Source organism: Moschus berezovskii, chromosome Y (assembly GCF_049115385.1).
Source record: "Moschus berezovskii isolate FMDL1 chromosome Y, NW_MosBer_1.0, whole genome shotgun sequence".
NCBI lineage: Eukaryota > Metazoa > Chordata > Mammalia > Artiodactyla > Moschidae > Moschus > Moschus berezovskii.
Window position 1 is genome coordinate 11,727,940 of NC_142489.1, and position 19,821 is coordinate 11,747,760.

The 19,821-nt window shown below is 35.6% G+C and overlaps 1 protein-coding gene across 15 annotated transcripts in view; it reads left to right on the forward strand.

Moving 5' to 3' along the window:
- The window catches only part of LOC129557945 (lysine-specific demethylase 6A-like), a 175,667-nt gene that overhangs the window by 95,167 nt on the left and 60,679 nt on the right, over positions 1 to 19,821 (forward strand). For 14 of the 15 annotated variants that reach the window (XM_088834370.1, XM_088834368.1, XM_055428604.2 and 11 more), the window contains one exon: positions 18,201 to 18,294. The exons of the other annotated variant lie outside the window; for it this stretch is intronic. In XM_088834370.1, the coding sequence (XP_088690496.1) occupies positions 18,201 to 18,294 (94 nt within the window). The remainder of the gene's footprint in view (positions 1 to 18,200; positions 18,295 to 19,821) is intronic. 15 annotated transcript variants of the gene reach the window in all.

Consider the following 19,821-nt stretch of genomic DNA (forward strand, 5'->3'; position numbering starts at 1 on the left):
AAATGAAAGTTTTAGTTACTCACTTGTGTCCAACTGCTTGTGACTCCGTGGACTGTCACCTGCCAGTCTCCCCTGTCCATGGGGTTCTCCAGGCAAAAATCTTGGAATGCATGGCCATTTCCTTCTCCAGGGGATCTTCTCCACCGAGGGGTTGATCCCAGGACTATTCACTGCAGGCAGATTCTTTACCACTGAGCCACTGGGGAAGCCCAACACTAAAGTATAGTCACCCTTTAATGTTAGTATCATTTCTTCTCTATATTCAGTTTAACTTTATAATATTTTGTTTATGCCATATTTTGTTAGGTTGTTCAGTTAATAAGTCTAGTAGCATATAAATTTATAGTCTGTGATCTGAAAGCAGAAAGTTGCTAGGAGACTGCTACTCAATAGTATATATGGTAAAACATTTTAGATTTGATTTCAGATGTGAGTTTCAGTATATAAGTTAACATCTTTTCTAGGAGGGAAAACCCTTGATATATTGTGAACATTTGTGAGGTCTGTTTGTTTCTAGTTCAAATGTAAAATAATGGGGTAAGAGTATGTACTGTGCAAATTTATACCAAACAAGAAAAGCTGCTTACATCTTTTTTATGCATATTATAGATGAACATAGTAAGATAGTTTGAGATCATTTAAGGGTCATGTTCCCAAACCCTGCTTATAGTAGCCTTTATGGGAATCTTTAAAAAACTGACATCGGATTTCTGTACCCGATACATGTTACCTCACCCCTTAAAAGCATACCCTAAGTTTCCATATTTTCTGAATTAGAATTGATAAACCCTCAATGTTGGATACCCTTTTAATCTGATAACTTCTATTTTAGGATACATATATTAAGGAAAGGCAACCTTCTTTTATCTGTTTAAGATAAACCTTCCAATCTGTTTGTTTACTTTATAGTTTTTATTATTATTACTACTTTTTTTCCCCTTAACTCTTTGATGTAGGGGAAGTGAGTTTTAGTTGTATTCAATCTATGGTTGACCCAACAAATCTGCAAGTTTCTTACCACAGGACCTGAGGATGCTGATGACCATCTCTACTAGACTGTTTTATATAAGGTATCTTGAGCATCTGTGCATTTTGGTGACTTCCACAAAACCATGTATTACGACTGTTTGACACTTATAGATATTAAATTTACCTTAATTGCATTGCAGTTTTTGGTGAGGGGGAAAGTACAAATTTTGAGCCCCAACAATCACTGAACTTATAAAACTTTCCATTTGAGTCTTTTTTTAAAGATTAATTAGTCAGAATTAATTAAATTGAAGGTTAAAGTTAGTCACAGTTCTTTGGAAATTTTAACATATTTTTATTCTCTGAAGAGTTTGTGTTATTGGAATTTTTTTTTTTTTGGTAATTAATTTATTTTTTATTGGAGGCAAATTATTTTACAATATTATATTGGTTGGTTTTGCCATACATTGATATGAATTCGCCCCGGGTTTACATAAGTTCCCCCTCCTGAATCCCCCTCCCACCTCCCTCCTCCCTTTATCCTCCCTCTGGGTCATCCCCTCATGCCAGCCCTGAGCATCCTATAACATGCATTGACCCTGAACTACTGATTTGTTTCACATATGACTACATACGTGTTTCAATGCCATTCTCCCAAATCATCCCACCCTCACCCTCTCCCATAGAGTCCCAAAGACTGTTCTATACATCTGTGTCTCTTTTGCTGTCTCGTACACAGGGTTATCATTTGCATCTTTCTAAATTCCATATATATGTGTTAGTATACTGTATTGGTGTTTTTCTTTCTGGCTTACTTCACTCTGTATAATAGGCTCCAGTTTCATCCACCTCATTAGAACTGATTCAAATGTATTCTTTTTAATGGTTGAATAATACTCCATTGTGTATATGTACCAAAGCTTTCTTATCCATTCGTCTGCAGATGGACATCTAGGTTGCTTCCATGTCCTGGCTATTATAAACAGTGCTGCAATGAACATTGGAGTACACGTGTCTCTTTCAATTCTGGTTTCCTCGGTGTGTATGCCCAGGAGTGCGATTGCTGGATCATATGGCAGTTCTATTTCCAGTTTTTTGAGGAATCTCCACACTGTTCTCCATAGTGGCTGTACTAGTTTGCATTCCCACTAGTTTGCATTCCCACCAACAGTGTAAGAGGGTTCCCTTCTCTGCACACCCTCTCCAGCATTTATTGCATGTAGACTTTTGGATAGCAGCCATTCTGACTGGTGTGAAATGGTATCTCATTGTGGTTTTGATTTGCATCTCTCTGATTATGAGGGATGTTGAGCATCTTTTCATGTGTTTGTTAGCCATCTTTATGTCTTCTTTGGAGAAATGTCTGTTTAGTTCTTTGGCCCATTTTTTGATTGGGTCATTTATTTTCCTGGAATTGAGCTGCAGGAGCTGCTTGTATATTTTGGAGATTAATCCTTTATCCGTTGCTTCATTTGCTATTATTTTCTCCCATTCTGAAGGCTGTCTTTTCACCTTACTTATAGTTTCCTTTGCTGTGCAGAAGCGTTTGATTTTAATTAGGTCCCATTTGTTTATTTTTACTTTTATTTCCAATATTCTGGGAGGTGGGTCATGGAGGATCCTGCTGTGATTTATGTCAGAGAGTGTTTTACCTACGTTCTCCTCTAGGAGTTTTATAGTTTCTGGTCTTACATTTAGCTCTCTAATCCATTTTGAGTTTATTTTGGTGTATGGTGTTAGGAAGTATTCTAGTTTCATTCTTGTACAAGTGGCTGACCAGTTTTCCCAGCACCACTTGTTAAAGAGACTGTCTTTTCTCCATTTTAGATTCTTGCCTCCTTTGTCAAAGATACGGTGTCCATAGGTGCGTGGGTTTATCTCTGGGCTTTCTATTTTGTTCCATTGATCTATATTTCTGTCTTTATGCCAGTACCATACTGTCTTGATGACTGTGGCTTTGTAGTAGAGCCTGAAGTCGGGCAGGTTAATTCCCCCAGTTGCATTCTTCTTCCTCAAGATTGCTTTGGCTATTCGAGGTTTTCTGTATTTCCATATAAATTGTGAGATTATTTGTTCTAGTTCTGTGAAAAATATCGTTGGTAGCTTGATAGGGATTGCATTGAATGTATAAATTACTTTGGGTAGTATACTCATTTTTACAATATTTATTCTTCCAATCCATGAACATGGTATATTTCTCCATCTATTAGTGTCCTCTTTGATTGCTTTCAGTAGTGTTTTATAGTTGTCTATGTACAAGTCTTTTGTTTCCTTAGGTAGATATATTCCTAAGTATTTAATTCTTTTCGTTGCAACAGTGAATGGAATAGTTTCCTTAATTTCTCTTTCGATTTTCTCATTATTAGTGTATAGGAATGCAAGGGATTTCTGTGTGTTGATTTTATATCCTGAAACGATACTGTAATCATTGATTAGCTCTAGTAGTTTTCTGGTAGAGTCTCTAGGGTTTTCTGTGTAGAAGATCATGTCATCAGCGAACAGTGAAAGTTTTACTTCTTCTTTTCCAGTTTGTATTCCTTTTACGTCTTTTTCTGCTCTGACTGCTGTAGCCAAAACTTCCAGAACTATGTTGAATAGTAGTGATGAGAGTGGGCACCCTTGTCTTGTTCCTGACTTTAGGGGAAATGCTTTCAGTTTTTCACCATTGAGGATAATGTTTGCTGTGGGTTTGTCATATATAGCTTTTATTATGTTGAGGTATGTCCCTTCTATTCCCACTGTCTGGAGGGTTTTTATCATAAATGGATGTTGAATTTTGTCGAAGGCTTTCTCTGCATCTATTGAGATAATCATATGATTTTTATTTTTCAGTTTGTTAATGTGGTGTATTACATTGATTGATTTGCGGATATTGAAGAATCCTTGCATTCCTGGGATAAAGCCCACTTGGTCATAATGTATGATCTTCTTAATATGTTGTTGGATTCTGATTGCTAGAATTTTGTTAAGGATTTTTGCATCTATGTTCATCAGTGATATTGGTCTGTAGTTTTCTTTTTTTGTGGGGTCTTTACCAGGTTTTGGGATTAGGGTGATGGTGGCCTCATAGAATGAGTTTGGAAGTTTCCCTTCCTCAGCAATTTTCTGGAAGAGTTTGAGTAGAATAGGTGTTAGCTCTTCTCTAAATTTTTGGTAGAATTCGGCTGTGAAGCCGTCTGGACCTGGGCTTTTGTTTGCTGGAAGATTCCGGATTACAGCCTTTAGTTCCGTGCTTGTGATGGGTCTGTTCAGATTTTCTATTTCTTCCTGGTTCAGTTTTGGAAAGTTGTACTTTTCTAGGAATTTGTCCATTTCTTCCAGGTTATTCATTTTATTGCCATATAATTGCTGATAGTATTCTCTAATGATCCTTTGTATTTCTGTGTTGTCAGTTGTGATCTCTCCATTTTCATTTCTAATTTTATTGATTTGGTTCTTCTCCCTTTGTTTCTTGATGAGTCTGGCTAGTGGTTTGTCAATTTTATTTACCTTCTCAAAGAACCAGCTTTTGGCTTTGTTGATTTTTGCTGTGGTCTCTTTTGTTTCTGTTGCATTTATCTCTGCCCTAATTTTTACAATTTCTTTCCTTCTACTGACCCTGGGGTTCTTCATTTCTTCCTTTTCTAGTTGCTTTAGATGTAGAGTTAGGTTATTTAGTTGACTTTTTTCTTGTTTCTTGAGGTGTGCCTGTATTGCTATGAACTTCCCCCTTAGCACTGCTTTTACAGTGTCCCAGAGGTTTCGGGTTGTTGTGTTTTCATTTTCATTCATTTCTATGCATATTTGGATTTCTCTTTTGATTTCTTCTATGATTTGTTCGTTGTTCAGCAGTGTGTTGTTCAGCCTCCATATGTTGGCATGTTTAATAGTTTTTCTCCCATAATTGAGATCTAATTTTACTGCATTGTGTTCAGAAAAGATGCATGGAATGATTTCAACTTTTTTGAATTTGCCAAGGCTAGATTTATGGCCCAGGATGTGATCTATCGTGGAAAAGGTTCCATGTGCACTTGAGAAAAAGGTGAAATTCATTGTTTTGGGGTGAAATGTCCTATAGATATCTATTAGGTCTAACTGGTCTGTTGTATCATTTAAAGATTGTGTTTCCTTGTTAATTTTCTGTTTAGTTGATCTATCCATAGATGTAAGTGGGGTATTAAAATCTCCCACTATTATTGCATTATTGTTAATTTCCCCTTTCATACTTGTTAGTAATTGTCTTACATATTGCGGTGCTCCTATGTTGGGTGCATAAATACTTATAATTGTTATATCTTCGTCTTGGATTGATCCTTTGATCATTATGTAGTTTCCTTCTTTGTCTCTTTTCACAGCCTTTGTTTTAAAGTCTATTTTATCTGATATGAGTATTGCTACTCCTGCTTTCTTTTGGTCTCTATTTGCATGGAATATCTTTCTCCAGCCCTTCACTTTCAATCTGTAAGTGTTCCTCGTTTTGAGGTGGGTCTCTTGCAGACAACATATATGGGGGTCTTGTTTTTGTATCCATTCAGCCAGCCTTTGTCTTTTGGTTGGGGCATTCAACCCATTTATGTTTAAGGTAATTATTGATAAGTACGATCCTGTAGCCATTTTCTTTATTGCCTTGGGTTCGAGTTTATACACCCTTTCTGTGTTTCCTGTCTAGAAAAGATCCTTTAGCATTTGTTGGAGAGCTGGTTTGGTGATGCTGAATTCTCTCAGCTTTTGCTTGTCTGTAAAGCTTTTGATTTCTCCTTCATATTTGAATGAGATCCTTGCTGGGTACAGTAGTATGGGCTGTAGGTTATTATCTTTCATCACTTTAAGTATATCTTGCCACTCCCTTCTGGCCTGAAGAGTTTCTGTTGAAAGATCAGCTGTTATCCTTATGGGAATCCCCTTGAGCGTTATTTGCTGCTTTTCCCTTGCTGCTTTTAATATTTGTTCTTTGTGTTTGATCTTTGTTAATTTGATTAATATGTGTCTTGGAGTATTTCGCCTTGGGTTTATCCTGTTGGGGACTCTCTGGGTTTCCTGGACTTGGGTGATTATTTCTTTCCCTATTTTAGGGAAGTTTTCAACTATTATCTCCTCAAGTATTCTTTCATGGTCTTTCTTTTTGTCTTCTTCTTCTGGGATTCCTATGATTCGAATGTTGGAGCGTTTAACATTGTCCCAGAGGTCTCTAATATTGTTCTCATTTCTTTTAATTTGTTTTTCTTTTCTCCTCTCTGTTTCATTTATTTCTACAATTCTATCTTCTAGCTCGCTTATCCTGTCTTCTGCCTCTGTTATTTTACTGTTTGTTCCCTCCAGAGTGTTTCTGATCTCATCTATTGTATTATTCATTGTATATTGACTCTTTTTTATTTCCTCTAAGTCCTTATTAAACCTTTCTTCCATCTTCTCAATCCTTTTCTCCAGGTTATTTATCTGTAACTCCATTTTGCTTTCAAGATTTTGAATCATTTTCACCACCAAAATTCGAAATTCTTTTTCATGTAGATTCCCTATATGTTCCTCTTTTGTTTGTGTTGGTGGGCATTTATCTTGTTCCTTTACTTGCTGGGTATTTCTCTGCTTCTTCATCTTGCTTATAATGCTTTGCTTGGGGTGGCCTTTCCCTCTTCTGGCAGTTTGTGGAGTTCTCTTTTTATTATGTAGTTTCTTTGCTGTGTGTGGGGTTGGACAGGTGACTTGTCAAGGTTCCCTGGTTATGGAAGCTTGTGTCGGTGTTCTGGTGGGTGCAGCTGGATTTGTTCTCTCTGGAGTGCAATGAAGTGTCCAGTAATGAGTTATGAGATGTCAGTGGGTTTGGAGTGACTTTGGGCAGCCTGTATATTGAAGCTCAGGGCTAGTTTCCTGTGTTACTGGAGAATTTGCGTGGTATGTCTTGCTCTCGAACTTGTTGACCCTTGGGTTTAGTGTAGGTATGGAGACGTTTGATGAGCTCCTATCGATTAATGTTCCCTGGAGTCAGGAGTTCTCTGGTTGTGGAGAATCTCAGGATTCGGGCTTAAGCCTCTTGCCTCTGGTTTTTGCTCTTATTCTTGGAGTAGTCTCTACACGTCTCTATCTGTCATTTCCAAGGTGGTTCCCTCTGTTTTAGCTTCTGTTTGCTGGTCTCTTCAGTGTCTAATTTCTGCCCTGATACTAGGGGGTGGGTGGACACTTTTTAAGGCTCAGTTGTTCAGTCCTGTTCTGGGACGGGAGGAACGCTGCAGACGAATATCTCTGGCATCTGTGGGGAGTGCTCGCAGTGTCTCGGCCACACTGGGTTTGCCCCCGCTCACAGCACGTATGCTGTCCCAGTTTATACTGCACAGGCTCTAGGTTGCTCTGCTGGGAATGGTCTGAGGCCGGCACCGGGTTGTATGCACTTCCCAGGTCTGAGCGGCTCAAGTTCAGGTTCTCAGGTACTCCACAAAGGCGCAGACTTGGTTGGGCCTGCGTTTTGTGCCTTCCCCTGTTCGAGCAGCTCAGGGGACCAGGTGTTTGGCGAGCGCGGTCTCTGCGACTTATCGCCTCCCCAGTCCCCGCCACTCAGTTTTCTGGGTGTACAACCGGTGCACCTTCTCAGGGGGATATCGACCGGCGCGAGCCCAAGAAGTCCTGATTAGCAACAAGCCTGTGTGCAGTTTGTATCAGATGCCTTTCTGGGGCTGCGGTTGCCCGCTCCGGCTCTGGCTGCGCTCCCCGCCTGTCTCGGCGGGGGATGGGGGATGGGCCAGCCGCAGCCGGCTCACTCTGCTCAGTCCTTTATTCTGTGAGCAGGGCTGGCTGAGTCATAGGTTAGAGCTTTCTGCCTTTTCGTGGGGAAGCTATCCCACAGTCTGCTTTGCTCTCCCCAGTTCTCTCAAATTGTTCTCGCGGCATTCAAGCCCAGTCCTCTCTCTAAGCAGTTCAGCCGGCTCCTCCCTGCCCAGCCCCCACTTGCGAATGGCGTATACAGGTGTCTGTGCTGCTTCTCTGCTGGGAGTTACCGTTTGGTGGGTAATCTCCTTTCAAAGACAATGGGCTGCTTTTCTGGGTGCCTGACGTCCTCTGCCAGCATTCAGAAATTGTTTTGTGGACTTTACTCGCGTTCAAATGTTCTTTTGATGAATTTGTGGGGGAGAGAGTGGTCTTGCCGTCCTATTGCTCCGCCATCTTGTTCCTTCTCCCTGAATGTGTCTGGAAATTATAACATTTATTTTTATTCTCTGAAGAGTTTGTGTTGAAGAGTGTTATTATGTTCTTAATATTTGCAAAATTTTAACAGAGAAGTCACTTGGGACTGGATTTTTCATGGTTACAAGTTTTGGTTATGGATACTTTTGAAAAATATCTCTGACTACTTTTGGGAAGAGTTGTAGATTTTTATTTTGATTCAGTTGTATTTTGAACAAGAAAATATTTTCTCTGTTTCATCTGAAGACTATTGGCTTAAATTGGCCAGTAATATATCGTTAAAAACCATCAAGATCTGTGGTGAACACCAGTTTTTCATTGATCTGTCTTGCCAAGGTCTTTCAAATGTAATAATTTTTATATGCATTTATTATATGATTGCTTTCTGTTTTGTTAATTACTGTTCTTTTCTTCTTCCTTACTTTGGATTTAATTTAGTCAGTGTTATCTTTTATTAATTTTTAACATGCATAGGTGATTGATTTCTAGTTTGAAAAACAGTGTGAGTTATTTTTTTGTTTTTCTAAAAGTTTACAGTGTTATTCACTTGTTACTTTAGAATATTTTCTAATTTCATTTGTGATTTGTTGATTTCTTTGACCTGTAGTTCCATAATATGTTGACTAATGAATACAATAGTGGATTTTCAAATTATACTTTCTATATTGATCTCCGTCTTTAATTTGTTGTTTATACCTTTATTATTTATTTCAGATGGAGTTTTTTTAGTTTGCTTTTAGGTTATCATATCATCAGTCTTGCTTAATGATCTTTGTTTTTATTGAAAATGTGTCTTTTGTTCTTGGGCAGACTGTGATAAGTTATGAAGACTCGGTTACTTTAGATTTTCCTGTATTCATTTTAGCATTTCAATTTTAAAAGCTCATTAAACCAGTTCTTAAAGAAGTATGAGTAATAATATGAGATATAATTTTGTATGTTTGTGTCCCTGATTTTCAGTGATGAATCTTCTTTATGTTTTGATGAATGTTTTCAATGAGTGTAGAATTTATTTTTTTTCACTCTTTGAAATGTGTGTTCCATTGTTGTCAGCCTTTATTTTTTCTTCAGGTCTGTGATTACATTGTTGATTCTTAAAAGGTTATATGCACCTTTACTTTGGTTTTTAGTTGTTGTTCTTTTTTCTTTTTTGCTGATTACTTAAAAGTTTTCTTTGTTTCCTGCAATTTTGGTAACATGATCATCTAATGCTTTATCATTTTCACCTAGGTGAAAATTATCATTTTCGTGAATTTTTGTATTTCTAGAAACTGTACTTTGTTGTCCTTTTATGTTTTACTTGGAGATCACTTCTTCTAAAACTGCTTTCAGTTGTCTTTCATCCTTTAAGTACCTAGTGTTTACATTGTATGAATTATCATTGCCATTTCTGTTTTTGTCTGTATTTTCTATGTTTTTTGTCCTCTCCCTTTATCTATGTTTTCTTCTGATTTATTTTTCAGATCATTAAGCTTCTCATTTTCTGTATCAGATCTGTAGTTAAATCACCACTGAGTTCTTAGTTTTTATTATCCCCTTTTTGTCTTAAAATTTCTGATGGATTTTCCCATGGTATTGATTGTGGGCTGAAATTATCCATTATTTATTTTCTTGAACATATTAAATCCTAGTTATGTGAAAGTCAGTGTCTGATACTTCTCATATGTGAAATTTACATTTCTTTTGTTTTTGCTTAATTTTTCTCTCCTTTATCTTTACTTAATTCTTTCCTGTTTGCTTTGAATTATTTACTGAATGCCAGATTACATGTATGAAAATTTACAGAGATCATTTTAACTTCTGGGCTTATTTCCGTTTCTTATCACTGGCACATTCTTAGATTGAGAACAGATTATCATAAATGACGCAGTGGTATGATCTGTAGACTTCTCAGCTGTTAAAGAATGTGACTGCAATGCAGGAGAGCCCAATTCTATTCCTGGGTTTGGAAGATCCCCTGGAGAGACGATAGGCTACCTACTACGGTATTCAGGCTTCCCTGGTGGCTCAGACAGTAAAGAATCCACATGCAATGCCGAAGACATGGGTTCAGTTTCTGGGTTGGGAAGATCTTCTGGAGGGGGACACAGCTACCTATTCCTGAGGAATCACCATGCACAGAGGCGTCTGGTGGTTACAGTCCATGGGGTTGAAAAGAGTTGGACATGACTGTGCATAGCCCAGCACAGTGTGACCTATAAATGACTTTTTTTTCCCCCATATAATTGTAATCATTTTATTTATTTTTTTTTACTTTACAATATTATATTGGTTGGTTTTGCCATCCATTAACATGAATCTGCCCCGGGTGTACATGTGTTCCCCTTCTTGAAACCCCCTCCCACCTCTCTCCTCCCCTTATCCTCCCTCTGGGTCATCCCCGTGCACCAGCCCCAAGCATCCTGTATCATGCGTTGAACGTGAACTGGTGATTCGTTTCACATATGATAATATACATGCTTCAATGCCATTCTCCCAAATCATCCCACCCTCACCCTCTCCCACAGAGTCCAAAAGACCGTTCCATATACCTGTGTCTCTTTTGCTGTCTCGTATACAGGGTTATCGTTACCATCTTTCTAAATTGCATGTATATGCGTTAGTATACTGTATTGGTGTTTTTCTTTCTGGTTTACTTCCCTCTGTATAATAGGCTCCAATTTCATCCACCTCATTAGAACTGATTCAAATGTATTCTTTTTGATGGCTGAATAATACTCCATTGTGTATATGTACCAAAGCTTTCTTATCCATTCATCTGCAGATGGCCATCCAGGTTGCTTCCATGTCCTCCCTATTATAAACAGTGCTGCAATGAACATTGGAGTACATGTGTTTCTTTCAGTTCTGGTTTCCTCGGTGTGTATGCCCAGGAGTGCGATTGCTGGATCATATGGCAGTTCTATATAAATGGCTTCTTGTGTTACAAGGCCTTGTTTGATTTTGTTGTTGTTTAGTCGCTAAGTTATGTCCTGCTCTTTAAGATACCCTGAACTATAGTCCACTAGGCTCCTCTGGCCTTGGGATTATTTTCCAGGCAAGAAGACTGGATTGGGTTCCTGTTTTCTTCTCCAGGGGAACTTCCCCACCCACGGATTGAACCTGTATCTGCTACGTTTACAGGTGGATTGTTTATCACTGAGCTACCTGGGAAGTGCAGTTCACCCTTTATCAATATTATAGTAATTTTTGTGATTTACCCACATACTTGGGAAATATTTGATTAGATATTTGTTTCCATGACAGTAGCAATGTTGTGCTTCACCAGTGCACTAAAGGGAGAGGTGGGTACTTTGTTATCTTCTTCTTTGTTGTGTTTCTCCCTTTGTTGAATAAGTATCCCTCCATGAGGAAGTTGGAGTACCTTTCCTTAAATTTATTGTTAAATTTTGGGGTATATTAGTATTTTTTATAGGGGTAAATTTTTTAAATTCTTGTTTGTTGTTCTTAACTGTGTATTCATTAATTTATCTAATTGGTCACTTTTGATATGTCAGTAGTTCTTGGCCACCTATAAAAATAGAAACTTATTTTCTTGTGGGAAGGGTGACAATAAACATGCAGTGTGATGTATATTATGCAGAAAATAGAACAAATCAATGAGATCAGGTACTTTAGTGAGAGATATCAAAATAACTCAGGTGTCTAGCACCTAGAAAGAAGTTGAATAAAATATGGTATTTTGTACTATCTAGTGCAATCCATTTGTGTATTAATGGAATGAAGAATATGTATTTCTGTGTATCCTTTGGGAAAATATCATACATACTCTTAAGTGAATGGAGGAAAATGAAGCAATGTATAGAGTATGCTGTAATTTATTTGAGTATATGTTTGTTCTCAAATGAAGAAAACTCAAAAGAAATTGTTAGACATCTTCACAAATGTTTATTCACATGAAGATAATGGAAGTAGTAATGATTAAATAGAAATTCATACAGTTTGCCTCTCTAAACCTAGAATCTGTTACATGCTGAACTGAGTCCATCAGTAAGAACTGTTGTGGTTGGACTTACCCTTCCTGTACTTACTATGATCACAGATTTCTATGATCTCTTACCTCATACCTCTCACTATGCACACAATGAGATCATAAGAATAGAAAAACCTGAGGAGTACTACTTCTATTGGAATTAATGAAAAATTTTAAGAATTCAGTTTGTGTTGGTACGTTTAAACCTGTATCACCAGGAAATTGAAGCTCGGGAAGAGAAAAACAAGTGGCCCAAAAGTTAAATTGTCTAAATCAACTATAATCTCTACTACAGTGGGACACGGCCTACAGTCTCATTCTTTATTTAGTCACATAGTTGGCAGTGTATTTATTCAGATTAGCTAGCTTGTGTGGGTATTTCACATTAGTTGAAGCTCACATCAGGCACATGTATCATAAGAAAGAAAAATCAGCTATAAAGGCTTATAATTGGGTAGATTTTAGAACCCCTGGTTTTATTTTAACATCTATGTTAAGAGAAGGAAGTTTTTTAAAATGTAAAAGTTAGTGTTACAGAAACACCATTTATGTTTTCTCTTGTGAAAAAGGAAACTGAAGCCAACTGTTTTCCTCTATGAACTGGTTTAATAGGGAACAATGGAGAAATCTTCAAATGAATAAAGGACAGGATAAAAAACTCTTGATTGTTCAGTAGTTTATTAAGACTTTAAGCGGGAAAAGGGGGTTGAAGGGAAACAAAAGCCATTCTGTAAATTAGAAGATATTTAAGAGACATAACCAGTTTCAATGGTTAGATGTTATTTCACTCTTGAATTAAACCAGCCGTAAAAATGCAACTAGAGGAAAGTTGTGTTAATTTTGATATACAGTGAAAATTTAATAATAATTATTGTAATTCTTATAGGGAAATATATTTTGGTTTTAGAGAACAGTTATGTATATTATAAGATACACATAATATTTTTTTGTGTATAACTGGTAGTAGATTTGCCTCAAAATGATCAAATCTGGGGTATTGAAATAATTTGATACTTTTAAGTAGGTATGTAAAACTGTATTATAATATTTTCTGTTTTGTATATGTTTAAAGTTTTACAGTATTAAAGTACTGGAGTACATAGACTTCTTTTTGTTCAGTGAGGTTAGTTTTGGCTTCCCTAAATAACCGTGGTTTGAGTTATACTTAGAATGAAGATATGGAGCAGTTGGGAGGATGGAGGGTGTTTAAATGTGTGTGAATGTGTGGATATAGTTGTGTTCGCAACTAAAACCACTTTCGATATGATATATAGCTTGAAATTTCAAAGATTAAGAGAAAGCCAAGATATATACAGTGTTGGACACCCTTCTCCCCAATTTTGTGAAATTTATTTCCTATTAATGGTTATGACTCTTGAACTGACCTGAACAAATTTTTTTGTTATTTGTAAAATTGACTCTTCAGGATATATACAGTCATACCTCCTAATAATTATAATATTGTCTTTTTCTTGCCTACTTAAGATTCACATGAATGCCTTTTTCATCATTTTAATGATGTAAGCAGAATATTTGGTATTACCTTTTTTGGTTTTGATTCCACTGTCTCTTATAAGTAAGAAGATCTCATTATTCCTCTTTCACTCAGTCCTATTATGTTCTTCTTTTTATGTGCTTTCATTAATGAGCTTGATAATTCTTCAATTATAGGCTAATGAAGCAAAGCCTTGAATCCTCAAAAAATTAAATTTCTTTGTGGTCCAGTGGTCTACTTCGGCTGCAGAGGTCACAGTTTTGATGCCTGGGAGAGTAAATAAGATACCACAGCCATGTGCTGCCAAAAAATTGAAAAGATAAAGTAATGTCTCTGCTTTTTAATATGTTGTCTAGGTTGGTCATAACTTTCCTTCCAAGGTGTAAGCGTCTTTTAATTTCATGGTTGCAATCAGCATCCACAGTGATTTTGGAGCCCAGGAAAATGAAGTCTGACACTCTTTCCACTGGTTCCCTGTCTATTTCCCATGAATTGATGGGACCAGATGCCATGATCTTCATTTTCTGAATGTTGAGCTTTAAGCCAACTTTTTTACTCTCCTGTTTCACTTTCATCAAGAGACTGTTTGGTTCTTCTTCACTTTCTGCCATACGGGTGGTGGTGTCATCTGCATATCTGAGGTTATTGATATTTCTCCCAGCAATCTTGATTTCAGCTTCTGCTTCCTCCAGCCTAGCATTTCTCATGATGTACTCTGCATTTAAGTTAACTAAGCAGGGTGTCAATATACAGCTTTGACGTACTCCTTTTCCTATTTTGGAACTAGTCTGTTTGATGTCCAGTTCGAACTATTGCTTCCTGACCTGCATACAGGTTTTTCAAGAGGCAGGTCAGGTAGTCTGGTATTCCCATCTCTTGAAGAATTTTCCACAGTTTATTGTGATCCACATAGTCAAAGGCTTTGGCTTAGGCAATAAAGCAGTTTTTCTGGAACTCTGTTGCTTTTTCCATGATGAATCGGATATTAGCAATTTGATCTCTAGCTCCTCTACATTTTCTAAAACCAACTTGAACATCTGGAGGCTATGGTTCATGTATTGCTGAAGCCTCCTTGGAGAATTTTAAGCATCTCTTTACTAGTATGTGAGATGAGTGCAATTGTGTGGTAATTTGAGCATATTTTGGCATTGCCTTTCTTTGGGATTGGAATGAAAAGTGACCTTTTTCAGTCCTGTGGCCACTGCTGAGTTTTCCAAATTTGCTGGCATATTGAGTGCAGCACTTTCACAGCATCATCTTTTAGGATTTGAAATAGGTCAACTGGAATTCCATCACCTCCACTAGCTTTATTTGTAGTGATGCTTCCTAAGTATTATGTTAATTATATGTATTCTATTAAGACAGTCTAAGATGAAGAAAACTATACCTTTTAATCCAAGAAATATTAAGTTTTAAAATTTTCGTTCATGTTTACTTTGCTAATTGTTTGAAGCCTTTTGAAATTCCTTCCATATGAACTTTCGGATGACTTTTTAAATATCTGCAAGTTACAGCAGGGTTTTAATAGGGATTATATTGAATCCTTACATTGCTTCAGGAAGTGTTATCTTAATACAGAAACACCTAGAAATACAATAGAAATATTGTAGTTTCAATGTCAGGGCAGTGCAAACAAGCAAGTATTGCACAAAAGCAAGTTGCATCGGTTTTTTGGTTTCCTAGTGCATGTGAAGGTTATGTTTACCCTATATTATCCTCTATTAAAAATGCATTATGTCTTTAAAAAAGTTTATACTTTAGATAAAACATATCTACATGCTGTTATCAAAAAACATAAGAAAGCAAGTATTGTTAAGAATATGAAGTTACTTCCCAGACTATTGGTGGGAAGGCAGAAGGGTACAACAGGTTGAGAAAAACAGTATGAAGAGGCCTCAAAAATTAAGAATAGTATCATAGAATCCAGTATTTTTTAAAAAGTATCATAGGATCCAGTATTCAGACTTCTGAGTGTTTATTCAAAACAAGTTTGAATTCAAGATTTCAAGGAGATGTTAGTTTTCCTATGTTCATTGCAGCACTAGTAATAATAGCTGGTATGTGAAAACAATCGTAACAGATGAATGGATAAAGAAAATAAAGTCTTTTACGTATTTGGCAAATTTTAAGTTGATTTTCTTAGTGGTGCAGTAAGTTGACTTGTTACCTTAATTTCCTTTTTGAATTATTCTGTTAATATATCAAAATACAGTTGATTGTTTTCTCCAGTATTATTTATATTTAATTGGTATATAATGTACTAGTTTGAGGTATGCAGCACAATTAGTATATATTGTGGAATCATTGCTGTGTGTAGTTAGCATCATAGTTGTTAAACGTTTTTCTACCTATTACTTAATACTTGAAAAATACATCAAAAACATTTTTATTACATACATCAAAAAACTTATTCAGGCACTAACTAAAGTCTTTCTCAGTATTGTTTCTATTTTTCAATTGGCACAGATGAATGTTTCCATGCGTAACAGTAACATCACATAAAACTATAATTGCAAGAATGGAACTTTTTAAAAAATTAAACACTGATGAATTAAATGATTTTTCTTGAAGTAAAAGATGAATGTCCTATTTAGTTTATTTGGAGAGGGAAGTGGCATCCCACTCCAGTATTCGTGTCTGAAGAATACGCATGGACAGATGAACAAGGCAGGCTACACCCCTTGGGGTCACAGGCATCAGACACAACTTAGTGACTAAACCACCACCACCACCTGATAAGTTTATTAAATTTCAGAATCAAAAAAATCAGTGAGTGATATTTGTAAGTGAAAGATCTACTACAGGTGTATATGTTTGTGTTGCATTGGTAACAACAATTCTTAAAACTGTTATACTTCCATTTCCATAGGAAGTATACATTGCTTTTCCTGCTGTGTTTTAATCCTTTGATGTTCTGCAATAATTACGCCCTCCCCAAGGCTAACATACATGATCATTCTAGTGTCCTCTGATTGCTTTCAGCTTGGTTCAGCTGATTTTTGCTAGTTAATTTTGTATCCTGCTTAATTTATTAACTATGTTTATGCTTGACAACTATGTATCCTTGTTATTGGGCTGCTTTCTGAATGTTGGTTTGCTGTCTTAAAATTATGGCATGTGTATGCGTGTATATGAGAGATAAAAAGTGCAGGGATTTTTTTTCGTTCTTGTCTCATTTGGTTGGAGTAAAAACTGTTTTTAGCCCCAATTTATACATTTATTTTAATTTTTCTGTTTATTTAATACTATGTCCTTGGGACTTCCTTGATGGTCTAGTGATTAAGAATCCACCTTGTAATGGGTGGGACACTGGTTCTATTTGATCAGGGAACAAGAGACTGAGGTTCCTTAAGGGAATATGCCATGGAGCAACCAAGTCTTTGTGGCACAACTAGTGAATCCCATGGACAGCAAAAGATCTTGTATGATGCAACAAAGATCCCATGTGCCACAAGTTAATACCTGGCACAGCCAAATACTTGAAAAATAGAAATGTTATTTAATAATATATGTCTTTGAAATGACTTCATCATCTTTTTTTTTTTAAGACTAAAACTGTCTGTTGGGCTTTTCCACGTATGTTTTAAAGACACCATAGTTTGGATTTCCTTTTAGTATCATTTTCTGTTGTTTTGGAAGGGTTGAGTTAAACATCACAGTGTGATAAAAGAATTTAGTCTTACAGTAATTTTTGAAGAACTGTGGGCAGTGGTGTCATTTGTAAATTTGCTTGTACCTTGAATATGAGTATTGTTTATCATGTCTATGGGAAGTTATGTCTTGAATACCTCATCATTTATAAATATTTTCCAAGGATATTTTCTGTTAAAACAGCATATTTTAAAATGCCAATTAGATTAACTACTTCTCCTCTTAGACTTTGTAAAGGATAGTAGTAGCATTTCTTGTATTTGCTTAATAAAATATGCATATCTTTGAAAGTCTTTCCAGGTTAATTATCCATCTGCTTGTAGGATAGTTCTACAGCTTTGTGAATGTTATTAAGTACTGTCTAAGGTGAATATTATTTTTTCCTTTAAGTTGTGGGAAACCGCAAATGTTATAATTACCTTATTTTACTGATACTGTATTAGTGTGAAGTAGAGTTTTACTAGCTGTTATTTTGAAAGTTGATGGTGCACAGTTTAATATTCAGTTAATAAATTAGAACTCTATATTTTCATACTGGAAGGTTTAAAAATATCATTATTGTCTGAATCATATACTGCTAAATTTTATGTTATATATAACATATATATGAGTGTTTATTGCAATTTATTACCTGAAACATTAATTCTATGTTTTAAGGCTTTTTGGGTGAAGTATAGTTGGTGTTAATATATGCAACAGAGATATTCCAATTTTTAAAGATTTAATTGCATTTTAATTTATTGTAAAATATCAACTAAATTCCTTATGTGTACAATACATCCTTGTACTTTTTCTCTTTTATATGTAATAGTTTGTCCCTCCTAACACCTTTGATTCATCTATCTTGCCCCTCCTCAATTCCCTCTCCCAAGTAGTAACCACTAGTTTGTTTTCTATATCTGTGTTTCCTTTGTTTCAGTAATGATGTATCTTTTTCTCTGAATATCTTCTGCTCTTTAGAGAATGTATCATTCTGCGAAGGAAGCTTATGAACAGCTTTTACAGACAGACAACCTACCTGCACAAGTAAAAGCAACTGTTTTACAACAGTTAGGTACATAAAAGTTTACTTTTTATTACATAATGCATTATTATTAAAATTTTGGTGGGAGTGGGTAAGAACAGTTTTAATTCTTTCGCTTAAAAATTTTTCACTAAACTCCTGTGTTTTAGAATTGATTGTGATGTGTATTTTGAGATTGTATTTTAAGTGAGTATTTTATATTGTAAATATTTCTATTGTACATGTACTTCTCTTTTTTTGGTCAAGAGTTAATGTATTTATTCCTTATTTGCTTGTTTTAATCATTAAGTTGTGTCTGACTCAATGACCTCATAGATTGTAATTGTAGCTTTCCAGACTTCTCTGTCCATGGGGTTTCCTAGGCAAAATTCTGGAGTGGGTTGCCATTTTCTCCAGGGAATCTTGCTGACCCATCTAGCATATTTCATCTCATAATTTGGATTCAGTGGTCCAGTTCACTCCTTTTAAGTTCTCAGAATTCTTGTTTAGTAATTGGCCTCTAGAAGAGGTTTGAACATTCCCATGTGCTTATAATAAGCACTCTGTGAAGTTAAATGAGTTAAAATAATTCAAATGGTAGTTCAGTGCTGTGAGCTTGTTTTCATAGGGTATTTTATTATATGACTTAATGGAACTGTGTCACCTAAAAATTAAAGAATATTTTATTTATTTTCTGTAACTACTTGTTACATTCTTATGTTTAAAAAACAAAAGTTTGGTGCTCAGAAATAATGTAATGTATTACTACTACTTTCATGTTGTTAGTTATTTATCATGTATATGTTTGATCTTAGATTTGGTTTAATTTGCTTTTTGTTTCAGTATTTGGTTTTGAGCAAATAGTTTCCAAATTTTAATGAACTTGTGATAGTGTATTTTTGAAATGGCTGTATTTTGCCTGTAATGTCAAAAGCAATTAGTCATACTTTTGCCTAGGTTATTCTTTTGCCAAGTTAATTTTATAACATGAATTTACTGACAAATGAAGCACTATATTTCCATTTGTCTTAAGTGTTTAACATTTTTTTCATGGTCCAGTCTTTTCATTGTCTTTGCTGCTGTAACTCTTCTACTTCTTCATTATTCAAATGCTGTATTGCTTTTATCTGTTTTGGAACCAATTTTTTATTTACATATTCATATAGCTTTGGAAATATTTTGTTTTTGATCATATGTATACGATTCTTTGAAAATAATTAATGTCCGTAAAACGTGGGATCTTTGGTAAGGTGTTTTCTTTTTAATAAGTTATCTTTGAAAATTTTTAGTTTTGTTTATTCCTGAGAGATGAACATGGATTTACTACATTGTTTTCAAAATGTTTCAACCTTTGAAGAATAAATAAATTAATCCTCTTTCTACTTTTCGGTTTATAAATCAAAAATTTATTTTCCAAATTAAATTCAGAAAAGGAGTATCTGAGTGTGACTTCTATGTAGTACTATAGATGTTTTAAATTTCCCTCTGTTGATTGTATCCCATTTAGTAAAATGGATTTTCCTGTAGCTGCCTTTGATAGTTTGAAATTTAGGAAATTTTGATTCAAGATAAGTAAAT